This window comes from Ostrinia furnacalis, unplaced genomic scaffold, assembly GCF_004193835.3.
Source record: "Ostrinia furnacalis isolate ACB-3 unplaced genomic scaffold, ASM419383v2 OfSCF0704, whole genome shotgun sequence".
Taxonomy (NCBI): domain Eukaryota; kingdom Metazoa; phylum Arthropoda; class Insecta; order Lepidoptera; family Crambidae; genus Ostrinia; species Ostrinia furnacalis.
The window spans coordinates 144112-166102 of record NW_021130943.1 but is presented as its reverse complement, the minus strand read 5'-3'; the positions used below and the strand labels follow the sequence as shown (position 1 = coordinate 166102).

Sequence of the window (21991 nt, the reverse complement as noted above, 5' to 3'; positions counted from 1 at the left end):
GTCTCTCTTTCACGCCTAAACCACTGAACCGATTTTGATGAGGTATAGAGATAGTTTGAGTCCCGGGAAAGGACATAGAATAGTTTTTATCCCGGTTTTTGAAACAGGGACGCGCTCGATAATGTTTTTCTGTGACAGACTAAATACCACGCGGGCGAAGCCGCGGGCGGAAAGCTAGTTATCTAATAAGACTAGCTTTATTGTGTTGATAAATGTGCACGTCACAGACGCCCGTATTCACAAACATTATTATGAGGTCTCACAGTGCGCGTGGACGCACATGGAGACACACGAACCAATCACAGAGCTCTATTCAACGCTGTGCGTTCGATTTGCTGCTTCACTTAAGCAAGCATCGTTTGTGAATGCGGGCGATAGTTTACTATCGTAGAACTAGTGGAAAGGAAATACTTGATCATATAATTGAACACCCAAAACATTATAAAGGTTAGGTACTAGTATTATAAAAACACAGTAGGTATTTTATAAATAACAAATTTATTTTTCCGAAATATTTATTATTATTTACAAAGCGTTTCTTTCTGCCTCCTTCATGAGCCCAATCATCTTGTCATACAGACGGGCCTTAACCCCAGAACCCCAAACGAAGTCCAAGTGGTCAAACACTGGGGAATCCACTAAGTGTGCTACTTTAACGTTGGGTAGCTTTTCGATCAAGATTTCGACGTCTCTGAAGTTGGTCATCAGGTCGTTTACAGCGTAGTGGATGTACGCCGGAGCTGTGACCTTGCTAAGGTCGTAGTCTGGAGGAGTCCTGCGTCCGTAGGTGATGAGGTTGGTCACAGGGTTGTGGTCGAAACGCCTGAAGGTGTGGTGGTTGATGCTCTGGGCGTAGTGACTGAGTTGACGGATCGAGGAGCCGGCTGGAGAGTGTCCAAGGAACAACGGGATCATGGTCTGAAGAAAAATGGAAAAAGCATTAGTAAAGTGTCACTTTAATGAAAAATACCAAATCAGTTTGAAGTCCCAATAGGATGGGCATAAACCATAAATAAACTTAAGAAATTAGCTACTTTAGGAGTTAATAATGTTATGGTACACTATAATTTTAGATAATTGAGAGATTTTGAAACATTTAGGAATGAAACGTACCGTATTGAAGTAGTCCGAAGTAGTGCTAACCCATATGGCAGAGCAGACAGGCGCGAAAATAGATGACTCGGCGCACATATTCATATTGAACCACTCTATGAATTCTCGGTTACCAAAGACTTCAGCTCGGCCTATGGCGAAAGCAGCAGGCTGAAAATGCAGATTGAATTTAATCTACTGTTCAAAGAGTTACCATTCTACATCTCGTCATAGGAAGATCTCACCTCAATGAGGTCAATATGCGGCGCAAGGGATGTGATCATATGAGTGTTATGTTTGAAGAACGCAGCGGGAGCCATTCCGTGGAAGGAAATGAACTTGGCATTATATTCTGGACGCAGAGAGTTCAGGACAAGGAATGAAGTTCCTCCTTGCGAGTGGCCGATGTAGTGGAGTTTCTTCTGGCCAGTGTGCCTCTCAATGTAATCCAAGAAGGCGGGTAAGTCGTGGTTGCCAATCTCATCCCAGCTGAATCTCCAGAAGGCCGGGTTCATCCAGCTGTCAGGGTTGAGGTTGGTGTGGCGACGGGAGTAGAAGTTGCCGCGGGCATTTCCTAGCCAAACATCGTATCCCTCTTCGGCGAGGACGTAACCTGTAAAATGAGATAAAATAACAAATGCAGTTTTTAGAATAAAAAACAACATGAACAGCTTTTTTTTGGGATCATAATCGATAATTTTTAAGTCATATTATTGTCATTCTAGAATAATCACGAAGAATGATACAGAATGATACCATTTAAAAATTGAAATTAAAAGATCTGAAGAAGCGATAGCTAGTTGTCGTAAACAGGTGTTTGTAGTAGCCTATCAGCATTGATGTCATCAAGATTAAACGTCAGCAGTGAATTTTGAATTTACAAGAAACGCAATAAGGCATAACCTATATTTGTAGAGCATCAACTTCTACACGATGCGTTGGTTAAGATTCTACAAGATGCAGACAAATAGACTTACCCAAAGCATTTCCAGGGCCAAGGACTAAGTAGTCGGCGGAGGATGACAGCATACCATGCATAAGGAAGACCACCGGTTTGTTGGGATCTGGTCTGTTGTTCTGGTCTCGTCCGTGAGGGATGCGGTGCATCGTGAGGATGTAGCCATCAGAGGTTGTCACCTCATGGGACTCGATGGGGTAGCCATATTTGGCTACTAGACCAGGCTGAAAACAAATTCGCATTACAAATCTACACAAAACTGAATGCTGAACTTCCAGATAAAGTTTTCGTAGAAAAATGTATGCTTTAATCATAGAAATATCTTAATTTATGTAAACACACTGTAAAATTTTATATTGAAACCGACTCCTAAACTAGTGAAAACTGTATTTCAGGAACCGGTGTCTTTCTTCCCAGTAAAGTGTAGTTTCAGTTTTTCAGTTGTATTCAGTTTGTATATTACATAATTATCTTGTAGGCAGCGGGTTAGCCTAATCATAAGCAATTAGTAATGTCTGTGTATTTACCTAATTCAAAACAAGCCTAACGAGTGGTCCATGAGCCCAAGAATCTTAGAGACCTTCGCTTTAAAGTGTACTCACCACATCCAGAAGTGCATCCTCAATGATGTTATTGGAGTATCTGGCAGATGGTGCAGAAGCCACCAGCTGGTCTATGAAATCCGCATGCGGAGATCGACCCGCAAGCGCGGCGGCCATTGAGCCCACCAGCAGCAATAGACGTAACATTGCTTAAGCTTTCCAGCACGTACTGTTTGAGAAGCAACCACAGGGGGCTTTAAAAAGGATCCGATTACTTGATCTAGGGTCGGTTGAACCGATAAACGTTGCGCTACTTTGACAAACTGTTAAATCATTTTTTTTATCATTCACAGCGTGGTTATTCTAGCCTTTGATAAGGAAAGAACATTCCCAATTGTTGAAGTCACATATGTGTATAAAGTGACATCTAGTATCAAAAGATAGTACTGTTGTTTATGTTGGGTTTTAGTTGTTACAAAGTGATACTAGATGGCACTGAGGGTCGATTAACACGCGGTTCAATTTGATTTTTTCCATTTCCGTGGGTCAAGAGGAGCCCAAAATTATGTGTCTGTCTAGGTCTATCAAAGTAGAACAATGTAGTAGAACTAGTTTCAAAGCGAAATAGAATGATATAGTACATACAGTCCACGGTTTTATTGTAGCTACCTAGTACAGACCTGTTCACCAATATTTATGCACAAAATTAATCAATGCAAAATGTTACCGATAAGAATAAGTCTTAGTTAAATTAACATCAAAGTAACACAATTCTACTCAGCTTACCATGGTTTACTCGTACGTGACTATAAGTTTTAAAGCAATGAAATAACTAATGTTCTTTTAATTAAATAATGCTATAAATATTTGTAAAAAAATTATTACTCTTACACTTACCAAGCTTTGAATGTTGTTTTCCATGCATTCTAAACGTGACTCTTTATTTAAGTTTAGACTTACAAAATTGTCATATAATTTTTAACGCTCAATTTAAATTAACATTAAATTACGTAATTTAGTTAAACCGTCCTTAAATTACAACAATAATTAGCCAGTGATTAAATCAGAGATGTGTTTATGTTATTGCGATTATAGGTAAATAGGTACAAATTGTTGATAAGATTTTTGGTAGGCATTTTTTCTAGAGTAAGTAGTAGCAGCTGAAAACAATAAGAATGAATAAATCTCCACTGATCCAATGGCATAAAAGTAACAGGGAAGCGCTGGACGCAGGCCGCTACCAATCGATCAACATGGAAAGCATTGGGGGAGGCCTATACTCAGCAGTGGACGTCCTATGGCTGAAATGATGATGATTCAATGGCAATGATCAGACTGTTGATTAAGACAACTGAGAATTTGCTATTATAAATACAGCCTCAGCGGTCATCAGCTCTATGAGATATGTGTCTCCCCCATAGTCACTTAAGTTTGGCAATTCCACGGGTTACATTGGTTTTCACTCTCCTCATTTCTCGTAAAAACCTATGGCGTCTCAAAAACGTAAATGAATATTATACGAGAAATCAAACCCGTCAATATTAAGGTACTTACAGTGGCTCGAGTAAATACTAAATATTAACGCTTTTCATACTAACAAATAGGTATTCGACAGTATTTGTACCTACAGTGAACTGAAAAGCTGAACTGACCAGCTAGTTTACTCAGACATTTGGGTAAAATAACAAGGTGACTAGAGTGTGGTAGAGATGTAGAAGGGCGGAAATCAGGAAATAGTGCGATTTTTGCAATACAGTAGATTAACTCATTAGAACCATCCCATACACGATGTTTATTGTCTGTGGTGCATATCTTTTCATAAAGGTTACTAAACCTTTTTTCGCACCAGCTGTCATCCGCTTTGCAACGGAGGGAAGTCGAACCTTAACTTTGACCTCCTCCTATGTTCTTCTGATTAATTTCGTTGCGGGTCCAATGACAGTTTAACTTTCCCCCGGGATGAACTTGACTTTCACTGGTTGGGTTTTATTGGCGGTCAAAATGATAGAATGATGTGACATCGGTAATGTAACTTAATTTGACATTTATACAATTAATTTAAATTTCTTTTGACATTTTCAATTCAGATTTTGTTTCCTGACATTTATTTTTTGTATTGTTACTGTCATGGTATGAAAAACAACTACGAGTAAAATAAGATTTTGAGTCATTTTGAGTTGTAAAAATATGTAAAGTCTGAAACTAAATGTAGCAATAATAATTAACATAACTTTAAGAACAAGAACTTTTGCACGTCGCATGCGACAGAATATGCTGGAATTTATTAAATTAACACCCATCTGCAACCATGTTCTTGCAAATAAATGATTATATTATTTGTAGATCCTGGCTACACAGGAGTTGCAGCGGTGGGTAAGAGAGGTGGGACTATTCCCGAAAAAATGCCATACATGAGTCTAATATGTTATTTTACTTGTGACAATAATAATAGTACCTACCTACTACTAGATTCTACGTCACAGTTTATCAGTCATTAACACAATCAGATAATGTTAAACATTAAAGAAATGTATGAAATCTTGATTTGTGATATCTAAAATACTAACATGCATAAGATAAACAACGGATTACAATTAACAAACATCCTACAATAACAGACAAGGGCACTTATTAAATACCTCTATGTTTCAGTTTTTAAGTTCATTATGAAAGAAATAGTTGATTAAAAGTATTAATGACGACAACCGATTAACTATTTCCGTGGCCTTTACTGATCGTCAATATGTAGATCTTGGCTACACAGGTGTTAATGAGGTTAGACGAAATGGGTCATCACCAATGCTGGGGGCAGAATGGTATGTGGGCTTCTCAGCGCCCTAACAATGAAAAGTACGGGGTATAATAATTAGGTACCTACCCACAAAACCGAAACAGCGTCATTCGCGCGTCATTCGAGTCCATATGCTTTCAAACCTATAAGGCAGTGGAAAAAATATTCGCAACAGCGTGCAACGCTACAACGACTCTCGAACTTACTAGGGGACCCGTGGTGGTGTCACGAGTACCTGGCCGAAGCCTTGGACTTCCCCGACACTTGAATGAAGGATGCACCCGCAAGATGCAATGAGGTTTTTACTTATTCTTAACTGTCAATTAGTTTTTCTTTAGCCATCCTATTAATTTTTATTTCCCATCATTGATGTAAGTAGACTTTTTAGCTTAATCGTTCCACGTCACGTTCAAAATATTCAAACCTTTAGGCACAAGAATTAGATAAGATACAAGACGCAGACAAACATATGAAACACGAATGTGATAAGTACCTACTTACTTTTTGTATTTGAGTATTTCTCAAAAAAAATGTACGTAACGAAACGGTAGTAACGAAATAGTAAGGCCATAAGGCTTGTTATACATTGGCGAAATATTGTGAATGCTCTTCATTTATTCAATTCGAAATATTTGTAAGTATGCACCCAAATACGGGGTAATATTAAGGGGTTAGAAATAAAATAAGGGAGTAATCATTCATACTATTTTAATAAAATTATTTTTGTTATTTTAATAAATTATCATGTTTATCCATTTTGAGTCGTTCTCTGTAAGCTTTTTGCCTTTCGGCATTGGTTTTTGGCGGCATTCCTAAAAAAACAAAAGAAGTAATCACATAAAAACGTAATCTAAATGATTTGATAATTTTTTGCTGGTGGCACTTCTGTAAAGCAGATAGTATCCAATCCTTTTGTTATTAACGCTCTATATTTTTTGAAATAAATTAAGTAGTGAATATTACTATGCTTAGTCAGGTAATAACAGTATACACTCAGCATTATGTTGTACTTTTTCGTAACGTAACGAAATTCGTAAAAAACGTAACGAAATATTAGACAAAATGAGATCAGAAACAAGTATTTTTTTGATAAAATTTGTTACAGCAAATATAAAAGCTTACTAAATGTTCGTACCACACGTATTACAAAAAATGGTTAAATGAAGACTTACCGTTCTATATAAAATCGCTGATTTTACTGCCTGTTACGAAAAAGTAATCCCACAAAACACACACGTTTTCACTAATTTTCGCGATAGATGTTATGGCGGAGACGTCAGGCCAACAGCCATTCAGAGTGCAGCTATTGTTGTCCGTGTAAAATAAATACGGAATTGTTCAGAAACCATGGGAAAGTAGAAATAAATCGTAACTAAAGAGTAAATAACGAAATAGTAAATGAGAGCGACTCATTTTGTTTTTTTGCTTTAAATTGTCAATTCATTATGACACCCCATAGAAAATCAATTTGATACAGAAACTGCGATTACTGTAGAACGATAATACAAATAAATTTACAATAATTTAGTAACGTATCGCATTTTATAAAACAAAAATACATGAAAAAGCTAGGGTGGCAAACAGGTTTTTGTATGAAAGGTAAAAAAGGACTATTTTTAAAATATCTAAATATTTGGTAATAAGTAGGATTATAGCTATAATTCTTCGTTATCTTAAAGATTAATAGTCATCCTTCAAAATTGTGTGTGTGTTTTTTTTGTGTGATGATTTATAAATATAAAACTTTTGAACTGTTTCAAAGCACACTTTTTTTTTTCAAAATGTACATTTTTTTTGAGAAATACTCATTTAATACAAAATGCCAAAGAAAGACATTTTCCAATTATTAATTGATAAATAAGTATTGGTAGAGAAAATGAAGCTTAATTACAAGATGATTCAGAACCTTGGACAAGTCTCAAGGCGGGATGACAACTTCATAAAGACTAGTCGTTTAACACTAGAGAGCTCGCACGGGTGACATATTCACCCAGGGTGTAAAATTTGTAAATATTTTTTCAAGGTATCGAGCTACAGTGCTGCCTTCTCAGGTATTCTTCGAGCATGTATTGACGCACATTTTAGTAGTAACGCCATCTTGCTAGACGCATCAACGTGAGTGCAGAAAACATTTAAAGTGTTTGGGTGACGCATGTCCCCCGCGCGAGCACTCGAGGAATTGTTTGATCCTCTATCGTCGCGGTTTAAAATCAAGTTTACTTTCATGTAAGCTTAAAGTTATAATTTTTAAAAAAATTTTAAACATTTACAATAATTATATTGTTTTATAAGCATAAACTGATGCAAGAAAGTAGATGTTTTAGATTGTATGCAATGTAGTAATAATTCACCTAGGACTATAAAATTAAAAACCATTATTCTTCTGGGCTTGCGAGAACACCAACTAGCACAAAACTTGCCAGTATTGTGGCAAAGGACGATATGTTTTTTGCACAAGAGCAAGAAATCGAAGCACTCGTAAGCAAATGTAACAAGTGGAATAGGCGTTTTTGTCCAGATCATCAAATCATATCGTGCCCGAGTTGTGATCAAAATATCACAGAATAAGATCAAATTATTGATTAACTTTCTAATTAGGTGATATTTTTGCCAAAATAACGGGTCAAACGATTATTTAAACTACTTTGGTCTCTTCGACCCTAAGATATTTGAAAAATATTGAAGTATTTCTTTTGGTTTATAATAAGAGTTCATGAAAGAAATTCAAACTTTTTTAAATTATTTAGTAAGAAATATAGTTGATGTTTAATACTATAAATTGTTTTACTTGTATTAAATAAGATTAGCAAAAATAAACCCATATCATAATGGGGGACATATGTCACCCGCGCGAGCACTCTAGGAGTATTTAGGGGCGCGAGCACTCTAGTGTTAAGGAAAAGTTGAAGAAACCCGATTGCATGGCATCACCTATGTGCTGGACTGATTAAGTAAAATCGGCAGTGGGAAACCGCGTACCTGAGGCACCATACAGTCGGTCAACAGGGAGAAATGGCGGGAGATCGTGCGGAGAGCTGTATCCGCCTCTACTACACTGATGTGAACGCCACAAGGTAACCACCGCCGCTCTGCCAAGAGCGAAACGACTAAGAAGACGAAGACAAGATTCGTCGATCAATTCCTTGTGAGGAATTTATCTCATTATAGAAATCATTCAATTCAAACGGACTTACATAGTAAGACACGGGTCTTAACGCGACGTTTATTAATGAGTTACATTATGTACTTACTCACGGCTTGACGTTTCGGCTGCGATGCTGCAGCCGTAGTGGTCACAAACTGGCGGCTCTCGCCGTCGTCCGTTAGGGCGGGCTTGAAAATTTTCAACTACCCTCATATTGTCATTTGTTACACTACGACTAGTGATGTTACCGCGACACTCACAGCGTCCGAATTCGTACTTACTTGACGGCAAAATTCGCGGTTTGCATTTATTAATCACCGGATTCCACACTGGTGACAATTTAAATTCGTCCTCCCGATTGAAATTTTTATGTTTCAAAAGGGTTGATCCGATTGAATTTTTTTAAAAGGTGTTGAATTCATAATCATTTTACCTAAAATACCGCCAATAGGTAGTTGTTTTTAAATTCTTATGCATAAAAAATATTGGTAAGTATTTAATGATTTACCACATGCTAACGACACTTGGATTTACAAAATTATAATTATTTATAGATTATTAATCCTCATAATATTTTAATTGTCTTTTTCAAATTCAAAACAACAACTGCTATACAGTTGTAAATCATATCTTATCAGATATGATTATCCTTTGTTGCCTTTGTCACTATACTTAGAAGCTGTCATTTTAATCGCTGTTTAAATAAAGGCAAAGGGACTTTTTTACAAATAGCTGTGTAAGATTAGGATTATAATAATAATAATATTAAAATCATNTTTGAATTATTAACTTAAAACCAATTCTACAATACAGTAACTATGGATTGTGGTATATCATTTGAAAGGTAATTTTGTTAGCTTTCAAATGATATCAAAAAGATTTAAATAAGTTTCTTACCTAAATTTAGGAAAATATTGCAATAGGTCGAAGGACAAATGGACGAAAACTAATCTACAGGAATAGCTAATTTTGGTTTTCGTCCACCCCAGTGCTTGCTCATGACGTCATGGACGAAAACACAACAACGTTTAAAGCAGTTTTTTGTTTTCGTCCACATCTTTTTAACGGTTTTTATGGGTTTATCACTGTTAAAAAGTGGACGTAAACTAAAATGTTTGATGTAATAGCAATAAAGATCATGTTGGAAGAAAAAACATTGTATTTTGTAGGTCCATTGAAGTAAAATGATTATTAAAAATATTAACTAGGTGTCAGGGTTTCCGTCCACGTGGACGAAAACCAAAATCTTGCAAAATTGTTATGCTAGTATTAGTCCACTTAATTATCTAAGATTTATATAAAAAAAAACTTTAATAAACCCTTAAAATAGTGTTTATTATTCTAATAACTAGACATACGTGCCAAAAACATTACGTAAAGTAGCTAAAACAGTAATTGAACATACCATGAAAGTTCCCTACCGGCACGTTTTTTTTCTAACTTGACGACGTTTTCCATTCACCTGTGTGCAGCAGCAACTTCCGTAAATTTTTTTGGAGTTATTACTTGTCAAATTACATTTTCATGCAGGCAGAACTGTTACTTAGATATTATAGATTGTAACAAGTCCAAACTTGCACGGAAAGTTAGATTTGTATTCTAATTTTCCGTATTTGTTTGTGGCAAGTCGGTCAAATGGACGATAACAGGAGCTGGACGGAAAACCGGCGCAATTACCCTACGGCCGCGGCCGTGCCGCTTTTTTGCTCGACTTGGTGGGGGGGGCNAACAAAGGAGCCTACAGGCGAAGGGATCGAGTTGATATCATCGTAATTTAGGGGAACATTAGTGTCGATCTTCTCTGCGTATTTTTTACCGACGTTTACGAAAAAATTGTTGACAATATCAAGGCTCTGCTGGGGATTCTGCGGAGAAACGAGGAGCGATGAATGGTCAGCAATACGTTTAGAACCGCTTATTGTTTTGATCGTCTCCCATAGTAGCTTCTTGTTATTTTGTACTCGGTCTATCTCTTGTTTTTCATACAGTCGCTTAACTTTTTTAGGGATTATCTACAGATATCAATAAATGATAATTTACTTAAGTAATGCACAAGAAATGCAATTGTCACTTTGTCACGCATTGACGCCGTGGACCGTATATTACGGCCATTAACTTGACTAATATTACTGAACTTTGCTAAATTGAATCTAGATCCAATTTTCTAGGAAAAGAGTATGCTGAATCCATGAATTTTTTTGAAAATTGAAAAATTGAAATTGTATCCAATCTTTAAATGCCTAAAGGGTTTACCAACAAACGATTGGTCTATGAACCATTCGCCCGCCGTATCGGGAATCCATGGTTTCAAGATACATAAAAACACAGATCTGATGATATAATTTTAATTTCCTAATAAGAAAATATATTTACATAGCACCATTATATATTAGACATTTATAACTTCTCAGCAGCCTTCATAGAGGCCAGCAACCTACTGTAAACTCGCACGCGCGCTTTGGTGGCCCAAATAAAGTCGACGTGGTCGAACGTCTTCGAGTCGACCAGATATAGGCCTTGCAGGTTCGGCAGCTTCGATGCTAGGATATGAACGTCCTTGGGGTGAACCAGCAGGTCATTGGTAGCGTAGTGGATGTAGGATGGAGTTGTGACTCTGGAGAGGTCGTAGGAAGGAGGGGTCAGTCGGCCATAAGTGGCCAAGTTGGTGACAGCGTTGTGGTTGAATCTGCGGAAGGTGTTGAACCTGATGCTTTGGCCGTAGTGAGCGACCTGGCGGATGGAAGCGCCGGCTGGAGTGTGTGCGACGAATAAGGGAAGCATGCTCTGAAAGAAAAAGTCTGAATAGAAGATGGAATATTTTTAACACACATCTATAGCTTACAACAACAACAACTGCATATAAGTCTAATACTAAACGTGTACGATACTAAACATTGTAAAATGTGATATAAGATCGCGTTTGTGACAAGTACATTAATTTGACAAGTAGGTAATGTACGGATACTCGTATTACCTATACCTACCTAAGTCCTATAACATCTCACTGAAAATAATCTTGGCTCTCATCAAAACTGGCCATTAACTAAAAATGTCTTTCGCTTTTGTATTCCTCATTGGCAATTTCACTTGTTAAAAACCTTTTGCAACGATAGTTTTTGCAGTCACATAAACCTCATACTTACACTGTTGACGTAGTAAGAGCCTTCGTTCAGAGTAAGGTCACATAGCTGATCAACACCAGACCCGTCAGCGCACCAGTTTCTACCAAGGATCTCTCCCAGACCCATGGCGAATGCGGCGGTCTGGAATATGAAGAAAAATGCTTGTTATTGTAATTTTCTGGCTTTAACACATCCAGTCTACACTTTACGATCTGTAACCGCGCCAACTGAGAATCATTTCAATACAAAATTAAGTCTAATATTATCGGGTCATGGAAAATTAGGTGTCAATGTTAGTCACCTTCACTGATTTGCAAGATTACCCAAGTGTTTTTTAGTATGGGGCATTGTTGACACGGATATCAAGATTCTAGCGAAAACTTTTGATAAACTCACGTAATGGATCCTATAAGGCTAAGTATAGCATAGTTCTAAATTAGAAAAGCAAGAGCATCGGTATGTATTTTCTCAACCTACCTCCAAAACACTTTCCAACGGCGCTAGCCTGGTAAACGTAGGGTGTTCATTGTAAGTAAAGAACGAGGCTGGAGCCAATCCTTGGAAGGAAATGAACTTGCTGTTGTATTGGGGCCTTAGAGTGGTCAGCACCAGGAACGCGGTTCCACCCTGGGAGTGGCCGATGTAATGGAGTCTGGACTGTCCTGTGTGTTTCTCAATAAAGTCTAGGAAAGCAGGCAAGTCGTGGTTGCCAATTTCATCCCAGCTGAACCTCCAGAAGTTCTGGTTTAGCCTGCTGTCAGGGTTCATGCTAGTGTGGCGACGGGAGTAGTAGTTGCCACGAGCGTTCCCCATCCAGACATCGTAGCCTTCTTCAGCGAGGATGTAGCCTGGAAAAAAGAGAGTTAGATTTTTAAAGACAATGAACTATACAATGTATTTTGTTTTTGGAATAAATACATTGAAATTGAAATTGAACAGATAAAGGAACCAGAAAAATAATAATATTTATTTATTTATTTATTAAGGTACAGCAACAGATTGCAAATCATGGCTTAAAAATAAAGTACATTGAACAAAGATTAACAATTAATTTGCACTCCGATTGTAGCTGAACACAACATTCGTTTTAGTCTAGCTTTGATTTAAATGATACAGTAATGTGTAAGTAGTTTAAGATAATATACTAATTGTCCAGCAGTAGACGGGGTTTGATGAAAGAATCCAATGAAAGGGATGTTTTGTTCGTAGGTAATATTACATCATTGGAATATTTCGGGTTCGGTAAATAGCATTTTAAACTGAGCCTCATCATCATAGTGTGTACTGTAACCACAACTGTAACCCTTCTATGTAGAGTTCTACATTGCCAATATAGTCGCAAATAATAGAGCATTTTTAAAACATGATTGGCATTTTAACAAGGGTATAGCATAGGTGTCTCTCAATAAAATATAGTGAAACCTTGACTTTCTTTTCATTGTCCCTGTTCAATGTCAAAATGTTAATCTTTACCCCGATAAAGATGTCTATTTGCACATGATAAGCAATGTTTGGTTTTTAGGCTTGGTGTGATGAATCATCTCGTATTTCCTGGGTTGTTTCATTATAACAGTCAGCATTTTACAAGTGGATGACATACCTACCTAGTTAAAATATTTTTAGCAATACCTAGCTAGACGGTCAGAGATGGCGAAACCAAACGTGCCACAATATTCAGGGCACGTCACCAATGAAAAAATTCACTTAAAAATAAAATAGTAAATAATGTGTTTTGAATAAGGGCTATCATATTTGCCCTCATCAGTTAGTGCCACTGTAGAGTAACCTCTCTGGCACCTCTTGCACAATACCCCTCATTAATAGCACGAAGTGTTATTTGATTCAAACCCATGATTCAAACATTTTTTTAGAAAAGTGGCACGTTGATACATAAAGGCTCGCCATCATCTTTTTTTTTTTTCAAGTGAAACTTACCCAAGGCACTACCAGGTCCCAACAGCAGAAAGTCAGCAGATGAAGACAGGAGACCGTGCATCAAGAATACGATTGGTTTGTTGGGGTCAGGCTTGTTGTTCTTGTCTCTGCCATGGGGGATACGGTGCATGGTCAGCCCGTAGCCGTCCTGCGTAACCACATCGTGGCTTTCGACAGGGTAGCCATACTTTGCTACTAGGTCCGGCTGAAAGGTACAGAAGCAAGTCTTTAATGAACTGATCTTGGACATTTACAACAATAGTGGTAGTTCTTGGTTAGGTGCATTGCAAGCTTGAATCAACGTGATTGGGTTAGTAATATGGCTGAGAAATTTAAAAAAACTTGTTGATTTCAAAGCAACTGAAAAACTAAATGAAGAGTTTATTAAACTTCATCAGATCAAAGGCTTGACTTGGCCTTTTTGCCCTCTGATGCACATGATCATATTTCAGACGATCTGGTTGATTCTAGCCAGAGCAGCAGGTATCCTCACCAAATAGGTAGCTGAAATTGAAACCTTTAACGGTTTTATTTCATTTTGAAATCCGAAGAATGATCCTGAGAATTACACACCTGAAACAAAATTTATCTGACTACCTACCAGAGGAGGCCTGGAAAAAATAGAAAAGTTTGAAAATATGGACTAGTTTGTTGAAAAAATATTTAACTCACCACATCCAGCAAAGAATCTTCTATGAGGTTGTTAGAGTACCTCCCTTGAGGGTTCATCCTCAGCAGTTTTTCGACCACATCGGCATTCGGGGACCTTCCCCCAAGGGCCAGGCCCACGCACCCAACTAGCACTACAAGACGGAACATGCTTCACAGGGTTTCTGCAAGCACTGTTTACGGACATGTTGGATCGACGACTTTTGTAAGGATAGACGGACGGGTGGCACCGATAATGGTTAATGCGTAATCTCTGATTAAGTCTTTGACTAAGCCGCGGCGTTTACGGATTAAGTGAAAAGTTATGTTCAGATTGATAATTCAGCTTTTGCGTTGTCTTTTGAAGTAGGTACCTAATTACAAGAAAGAACTTAAAGAATGTAGTGATGGGAAGTTAGTTTAAGACATTGAAAATTTCCTTAAAAATAAATGGGGGTTCATAGTAATATCCTGTATAAGGCATTGGTTTTAAAGTACGGATTTCCTAAGGTTAAATCTTATTTCAATAATAAAAAGTAATCTTATTCTAGCAAGCAATTTCAAACAGTAACGACATGTTAACGACGTTTTGTGTAACTTGTCTTAATTCGGGATTAGTTAATCGTTAATTAAATGATAATTTAATTTTAACGCCAAAAGGCCCAGACTTTCCTACATGTTACACTAAGTGAGTTAGTGATTTATAATCTAAAGAACTTAATCCTATTAATAAAGTCTAGCTCGTCTGATCCTGTGCGTGCTAAACTGCGATAGTCAGGTGTCCTTTTGTTTTTATTATAGGTATAAAAACTCATAAAACTCATTTGTTTCTGCAAATAGGCTTTAAAAAGTACTTTTACACGTCCCAGTATTAACCCTACCACTGCTTCAGGACAATAAATGGGCCAGTGCTGAGAAGAAGCAGCGCAAGAAACTCAGTCACTATTGTCAGCCTCTTTTTCAAAGGTTTACAAGCTTTAAAATATACATAGTTATAAATATTTATGCGAGCTAGGCAGTTACGCATCCCAAACATTTTTAATAATCTCGTATTTGCAACCCCTTGATAACTAATATAATAGTGTTAGAGTCGGACTCCAGAATCCAGTAGTTCGTAGAACCCTGTTGTGTAACGGCTGTCGACTCATCATTATCACTTTAAATTATCAAATCCTAAGTTCACATCCTACATCGCTAGCATTTAAATCATGAAGACTTGGTCCTTAACGGAATGTAGTTATATCATCTTATCAACAAATTCTTCAATTAACTTAAATTTCCATGAATAGACTCCTAAAATAGGTACTAAGTATGAGGTGTCATCGATGAATCGTAATTCGATGAACGTGTTTCGAAGTGGGTGTAGTGAACCCAAATTGGGGGTTTGGGTGGTGGGTAACTGATATCAGCATAAACTAGGTAGGATTCTCCACATGCATCAGATCTGCGGTGATCTACGAACCAACAGCTAATCTTTATGTAACTTTAGTTGTCTACCGACTGAAGAATGATTGAACTATGTACTTACTTCCAAAATTATTGTTAGTTACACCACGTTACACTTGCACAGACGTGTGACTGAAAAATGACCAAAAAAACATTTCCTACCTAGCTGTAAAGTAGGCATGTGTGTTTTTTTTACTTCATTAAGTAAGCATCCTTAAGGTAGAAGTGCCTTTTTTTGTGATGCGGATTTCAGCACGCGTGCGGATTTAATCCGCTTGCGGGATACCCGCATTTCATTATTTCATACATGTTTTTCCTATTACGCGAGCTACACGCACACGGAACGCGGATGGCTGCGGGCACACAATACGAAATCTTTGTCCTGCGTGCAACCAGCAACGTGATTTTACACGCACGCGGATTAGATCCAACGCGTACCGAAATCTAAGATCACAGAAAAATTATCATCGCAAATAAAAATCTTTTAAATGCGAAAGTAACTCAGTGTGTCTGTCCGTCTGTCAGTCTGTCTGTCTGTCACGCTTTCACGCCTAAACCACTGAAGTGATAGAGATAGTTTGAGTCCCGGAAAAGGATAGTTTTAAATAGAAAAGTTAATTTTAACGGTTCATTTTCTCCATCATGACGTCACAGGTAACCTACGCATTAGTTACGTACTTTTGTACTTTACGTAAACAAGTTGATAACATAGGTAAATAATCCCAGTAGGATTTTTACTGTCGCTAAGCCATGGATTAACTATAGGAACTGCTATCTAATGAGCGAAACTATTCGATACGTTTAATTCTAGTTAACACCAGGATTATGAATACGTGGGAGGCCAAAATAAAGAATAAATGCTTTAGACTTATGTAATCTTTTAGTACCTACATGACAATGCAAAACGTAAGTAATTAATAAATAAATTACAACTAGAAATAAAAAACAAACAAAAGTACGCAATACCAAATACCAAAATAAACCATTTAAACGCGTACCAAATAAACCATTTTTCTTTCTTTCAATATTTAACAAAGATCTAAAACAATACTTAATAAATAACTGCAATGGGCAGGGCACACAATACACACGGCTCATCAAATGGTGATTCTTTGCGATAGAACGAGACGACATGACCGGCAATGGGCAGTTAACACTGTTGCCGATACTTAGTACGTAGAACTGACGGCCGATGGGGCAGCAAGGTTCTGGAGTGGTGGCAGGCCACTTAGGTACCGGAAAACGCAGCGTGGGACGTGCACATAAGGTGGATCGACACAGCCTCATAAAAGTAACAGGAAGGCGCTGGATACAGGCCGCTACCAACCAGGCAATGTGAAATTAATAACTTTTAGATACCTACCTAAATTATTAGCAAAACAATAATTTCACGGATGTAGACAATAACATCCGCGTGATATTTATTATGAATACCGCTACAAATAACAATGCCTTGATGACGATACCTAATCAAAGGTAAACACAAACAAGAAAAACCTATTGTCTCTACCAAATTAGTTTGGGCCCAACCCTCATCTAGTTCACAAGGAAATGAAAGAAAATTCTTATATTAAGGGTTAAATAAATAAATTTGTTATGTATAGAATAATATTTTACGTGGTACTAATTGAACAGTGCTTCGGGAAGGTGCTTCTGGATCAGAAATCAGACGAAAGTATGGGGATGATCAATGTTGTGGATCTCACCAAAGCTACAACTTGGAAGGATCTGTCGTCGTATTACACGGCTGTGGAGAAACATTGGTCAGTAAAAATTTTAAGTACCTACCTACCTACTAAATCATTTATTTTCTGCAAAATCGTGACGGCGCGGCGGCATTTCCGTCAAGTATGGCAAAGGTTCTGCCACAAGTTCTGCCTTGCAGTTTTTTTCTACCCGTGTGCATTGTTATCCGATGTAGCGCGGATTTGTGTGTGTTGTTGTTTTGCTATGACCATTTTAGAGTAACTTCTTTATCTCTTCTAAAAAGAAAACTTGTAGTTTAGTAGCTAATGTTAAACGACTCGGACAAATCTCGCAAGTAGGTGTAGTAAGTTTTAGCCTAGGTGCAGACCATCTCGATTTTTCGTCGGTCGATAGTTTAGTCGGGCAGTTGATCAGTATGGGCATGTATGGAAGTGCGCACATTACGCCGATTTGATTTGGCCGATTCTTCATACAAATTAAAATCGGGCCCAACTATTGGCCAACTAAAAATCGGTGGTCTGCGCCTAGTCTTAATCTTGAGTGGAATTCTCCGATGATCCATGTAGCAGCAAGCGTGTTTAACCACAAAATTTAAAATTATGCATACAGTTCACGTTCTAACCTTTTTATGTTCTGCGTGCTCTTTGTCCAGCTTAGAGAGGGTCGTGCTCCTACATTAGAAACTAAATGCCCGATGTTAATGAGAGTTCTCGATGTAACCAAAGGCTTATTCTTTCAGGAAGATGTGCATCAACTGCGGCGTCCCTGGCCTGGGTACAGCCATGCACCTAGACTTCGCCAACTCGGCGCCGGGGTCCATGCATCCCGCGATCATACCAATGGAGTTTCTTCTGACGAGATGTAAATTAATGAAAATTTTATTTGATTCTAAGCCTACCTACCTATGTATTAAGCAAGAATTTCTTCTGGCACACCTCAGGACCAGCCCAATAAAAGATCCCGAAGTGGTGGCAGGGTAAACAACGAGTACCTACTTATATTTGGGACGTGCTGAAAGCTGAAATCCAGAAAAGGGCCTATAAAATTTAAATTTTTGAATGTGTGCTTTTCATTGAGTAGTTTTCAATCTCAACGATAGAATTCCAAAGTCTTTACTAACTACGTTACTTTAGATTAATATCAGAAAAATAAATGTGCAAGAACTTTTATCAGAGGGAAACACTCAAATATTCCATAATAATTAGCTAGGTAGGTAGTATAATTTCAACACATTTTTGCACTTCATATGGACCACCCTGTCACCCCTGACCTTAACCGAGAGTCTCGTTGATAATAATATGAAATCAATCGTCATTCCAGTATCGATCATCGACGTGAGTTCACTGACCAGGCTGCACCCATCACTAGTTCTAACCCTGGATGTGGCACTGCAGTGGATGGCGCTGAAGACGGACCCCAAGGAACCAACCCTGCTGCTGTTCAAGTTCGGGTGGAAAGAGGAACAGAATATGAGGAGGAGCTGCGTCTGTGAGATACCAGGTATTAAATCTTACCTGTCTTAAGGTTCAGCCAAACCAACGCGAGTAGACTTAAATGCATTGATCGCCATCGCTGCAGGCCGACTGATCGCGTGTGATCGTGTTAGTTTGGCTGAACCTTTAGGGTGGATTCGACCAAACAAGAGTAAATACTAATATCAGAATAAATCGTCAGTTTTGACATAGATATTTCCTATACTGAAACTGTCAATGTTCCAGTTATACCAGGAGTTAGTATTCTTGGATAAAAGTTTGGTAGAATCGGGCCTTTATATCTTACCTGAATTAGGTAGGTCTCTCGTTTTGGTATAGATTGTTGGTCAATCTTCACTGATTTAGGAAAGATGCAGAATCGGATATTGATAGTCAATCCACAGTGAACTAAGCGGGTTCTCTACTGTTTGTAGGGTACACGATTAAAAGGGGGAAAAGGCATTTATAAAAAAGGGAGAAAAGCGGAAACAGCCCATTGGGCCCCAATAATTATACAACTTTGCACAGACATTATGTTTTCTTGAAGCAAATTAGAATCTCTGGACTCCACCAGTACCACCTAGTAAGCGCTAGCTTGGCGACAGTAGATAATATTACACACAGGTCCACGTAAGAAGGTACGAGTACTTATCTGAACTTGAAGAGACAAAAAGGTACTACTACTCTAATTTGTTCAAAATTCCTATGATCCCATTAAACGCTCTTAAGATACTTTTTTCCTTCCAGGTTTAAGCTACGAACTGGCAGAATGGATTGCTGCAAACCTAAGCCATGTGGTGGGCGTGGCCACGGATGCTCCCACCCTGGAGTCCGAACAGACCAGGGAGTTCACCACCAGGACCATCACCAATCTGCTGGGCAGAAGCGGCATATACATGATAGACAACGTCAACATGAAAAGGAAAGTGCCTGGTAAGACAATTTGCAATTTGAGTAGAAACCTGCCCCCCTAGACAAAACGCACTTTTTGATCGAATCGAAAATCGAATCCGTCAAAACTCCATACAAAAAAGGGGCTTTTCGACCACTTTTCGACTGGTTTGCGATTATAATTTGCACTTTGTCTAGACCCACTGTCCTACCCATGACATTGACAGTGGGGCGCCACCGTCAATACCGGATCGCTGGTTCCGATTTTTGTCATGTTGGAAACCATATAGTTGAACGATGGTAGCGCCCCCCTGTCATTGAGTTTGGTGGGACAGTTCAGCGTGGGTCATCTATAAGACAATAATAATTTGCAATTTGAGTAGAAACCTGCCCCCTAGACAAAACGCACTTTTTGATCGAATCGAATCCGTCAAAACTCCATACAAAAAAGGGGCTTTTCGACCACTTTTCGACTGGTTTGCGATTATAATTTGCACTTTGTCTAGACCCACTGCGCCCCCTAGACAATTGGCAAAACGTCAGTTTTAATGTCGAAAGGCTTCGGCTTCGGCGTTTTTTGTATGGAGTTACATCGCACCGTGAACGGATTCGATTTAATTTTCGATCCGATCAAAAAGTGCCACTGCAGATTTATTTATTTAAATACCTCTATAATAAGCTACTTTAAAGGCTTACTTATGATATGAAGATAAGAAGCATACTTGCCATGCAGTAATTGTGTGTACGAGTAATGCTAATAGATCGAAATTCCTTACAATAATAGCGAGTGCGAAATATATCAAGCACACTACCTAACTGCTATAGATAGGTACCTGAACTACGCTAAAATAACATTATTATTCTATAATCCTTATCGAGGCTGCATATCAACCTAATCCTTCTATAGAAGCCTTTCATGGCTGGAAAGCCGTTTACGGGCCGGAGACTCTTTAATTTTACAAGATCCATTGGCCATGATGAAATCTGGCCAGCGGACCATATTAAGCTTAGGATGTGCACCACGATAAACTTTTATCGATTTTACGCGATAAGATCATCGGTAAGATTTTATCATGGCGCGCATTTTAACCCAACTGATTTTTCTCTATTTCAGACACTGGCTGCATGTCCATCGCGATGCCTCTCATGTTACTCAACAGCAACTACGTGCCGACCAGACTGACAGCTTTCTGTCCCTCGAGGAAGACGGACCAGCGCGTCATGATCGCGCTAAAGAAACACGCGGGCGGCGGCAAACGCGTCGCCAGTCGAGTGTATGACGTCAATTTGGAGGAGATTATGAGCTAAATACAGATATGCCAGAGTGCAAAGCGACAGATAAAATTCCAAGATCGATTTACTCCGACTCCTTTACTTTTTTGGTATATTGTAGATACTTCGCTTTCGAAATGAAAACCAACGTCCTGTAACTTTGTCTAGATGCCCAGGTGCCAGTACTACCGTACTACTAGAGATCAGTAGGCCTAAGATGCGCGCCGTGATAACTTTTATCGACGTCAAAATGTATGGGCAAAATCGATAAAATGCCGTGATAACCGCTTATCGCGGCGCACATCTTAGGCCTCACTAGTGAGCGAGTAAAAATATGACATTAAAATTAAATGTATGACGGATTGTACAGCGCCCCTAGCGGAAACTTTCAAGAACTAAATTTTTTATAAAATGTTTGATGTAAACTCACAATACGCCCACGAGACATCACTAGTGACCGTTTAGATTCCTTGTCCATTTACTTCTTAGAAGTGCTGGATAATTATTTTTTTCGGAATGGAATCTTTCTTATTATGTGACCTATTTATAGAGCCAACGACGTATGTAAGTTGGCTCGTGTATAAATTAATTGTTATGGAATAATGATACAATAAAAAATATTATTGAATAAATAAGCTTTATTTTTGGCCAAACTATTACAATGCATAAACATCTATTGAAATAAAAATCATTCATAGCTGTGACATAACAAATTAATCATAAAATATAGCACAATACATACAAACTAATCCAAAAACATAAGAATTTGAATTTCATAGTTTTACATTTACCGAGTTATCCATACTGACTGACCAACATGAAAAATGTATTCAAAAAGGGGTACATACTAGTATAATTATAATAATTTATAAAAGGGAAGCCTTACTTTAGGTTAAAATAAGAAGAGCACCAGTGATGTCCACTGAGCACCTTCTCGATACTTCGCGCCAAAGCGATCCAGCCTTAAATG

The 21991-nt window shown here is 38.1% G+C and overlaps 3 protein-coding genes across 3 annotated transcripts; 1 reads left to right on the top strand and 2 right to left on the bottom strand.

The window, feature by feature from the left end:
* Nucleotides 1–479: 479 nt before the first annotated feature.
* LOC114349713 (lipase 3-like) lies at nt 480–6921 on the bottom strand. The gene is made up of 6 exons (XM_028300184.1): nt 6902–6921; nt 2653–2821; nt 2070–2274; nt 1338–1705; nt 1114–1263; nt 480–918 (listed from the first exon to the last, which is right to left on the bottom strand). The coding sequence occupies exons 2-6, from the start codon at nt 2797–2799 to the stop codon at nt 526–528; spliced, it is 1263 nt and encodes a 420-aa protein (XP_028155985.1). The 5' UTR covers nt 2800–2821; nt 6902–6921; the 3' UTR covers nt 480–525.
* A 3936-nt stretch (nt 6922–10857) lies between these two features.
* Nucleotides 10858–14452, bottom strand: LOC114349714 (lipase 1-like). The gene is made up of 5 exons (XM_028300185.1): nt 14258–14452; nt 13586–13790; nt 12128–12498; nt 11672–11791; nt 10858–11312 (listed from the first exon to the last, which is right to left on the bottom strand). The coding sequence occupies exons 1-5, from the start codon at nt 14402–14404 to the stop codon at nt 10926–10928; spliced, it is 1230 nt and encodes a 409-aa protein (XP_028155986.1). The 5' UTR covers nt 14405–14452; the 3' UTR covers nt 10858–10925.
* Nucleotides 14453–17227: 2775 nt separating this feature from the next.
* LOC114349707 (uncharacterized) lies at nt 17228–21769 on the top strand. The gene is made up of 5 exons (XM_028300176.1): nt 17228–17442; nt 18126–18247; nt 18707–18886; nt 19606–19791; nt 20864–21769. The coding sequence occupies exons 1-5, from the start codon at nt 17276–17278 to the stop codon at nt 21055–21057; spliced, it is 849 nt and encodes a 282-aa protein (XP_028155977.1). The 5' UTR covers nt 17228–17275; the 3' UTR covers nt 21058–21769.
* The last annotated feature ends 222 nt before the right edge of the window (nt 21770–21991 follow it).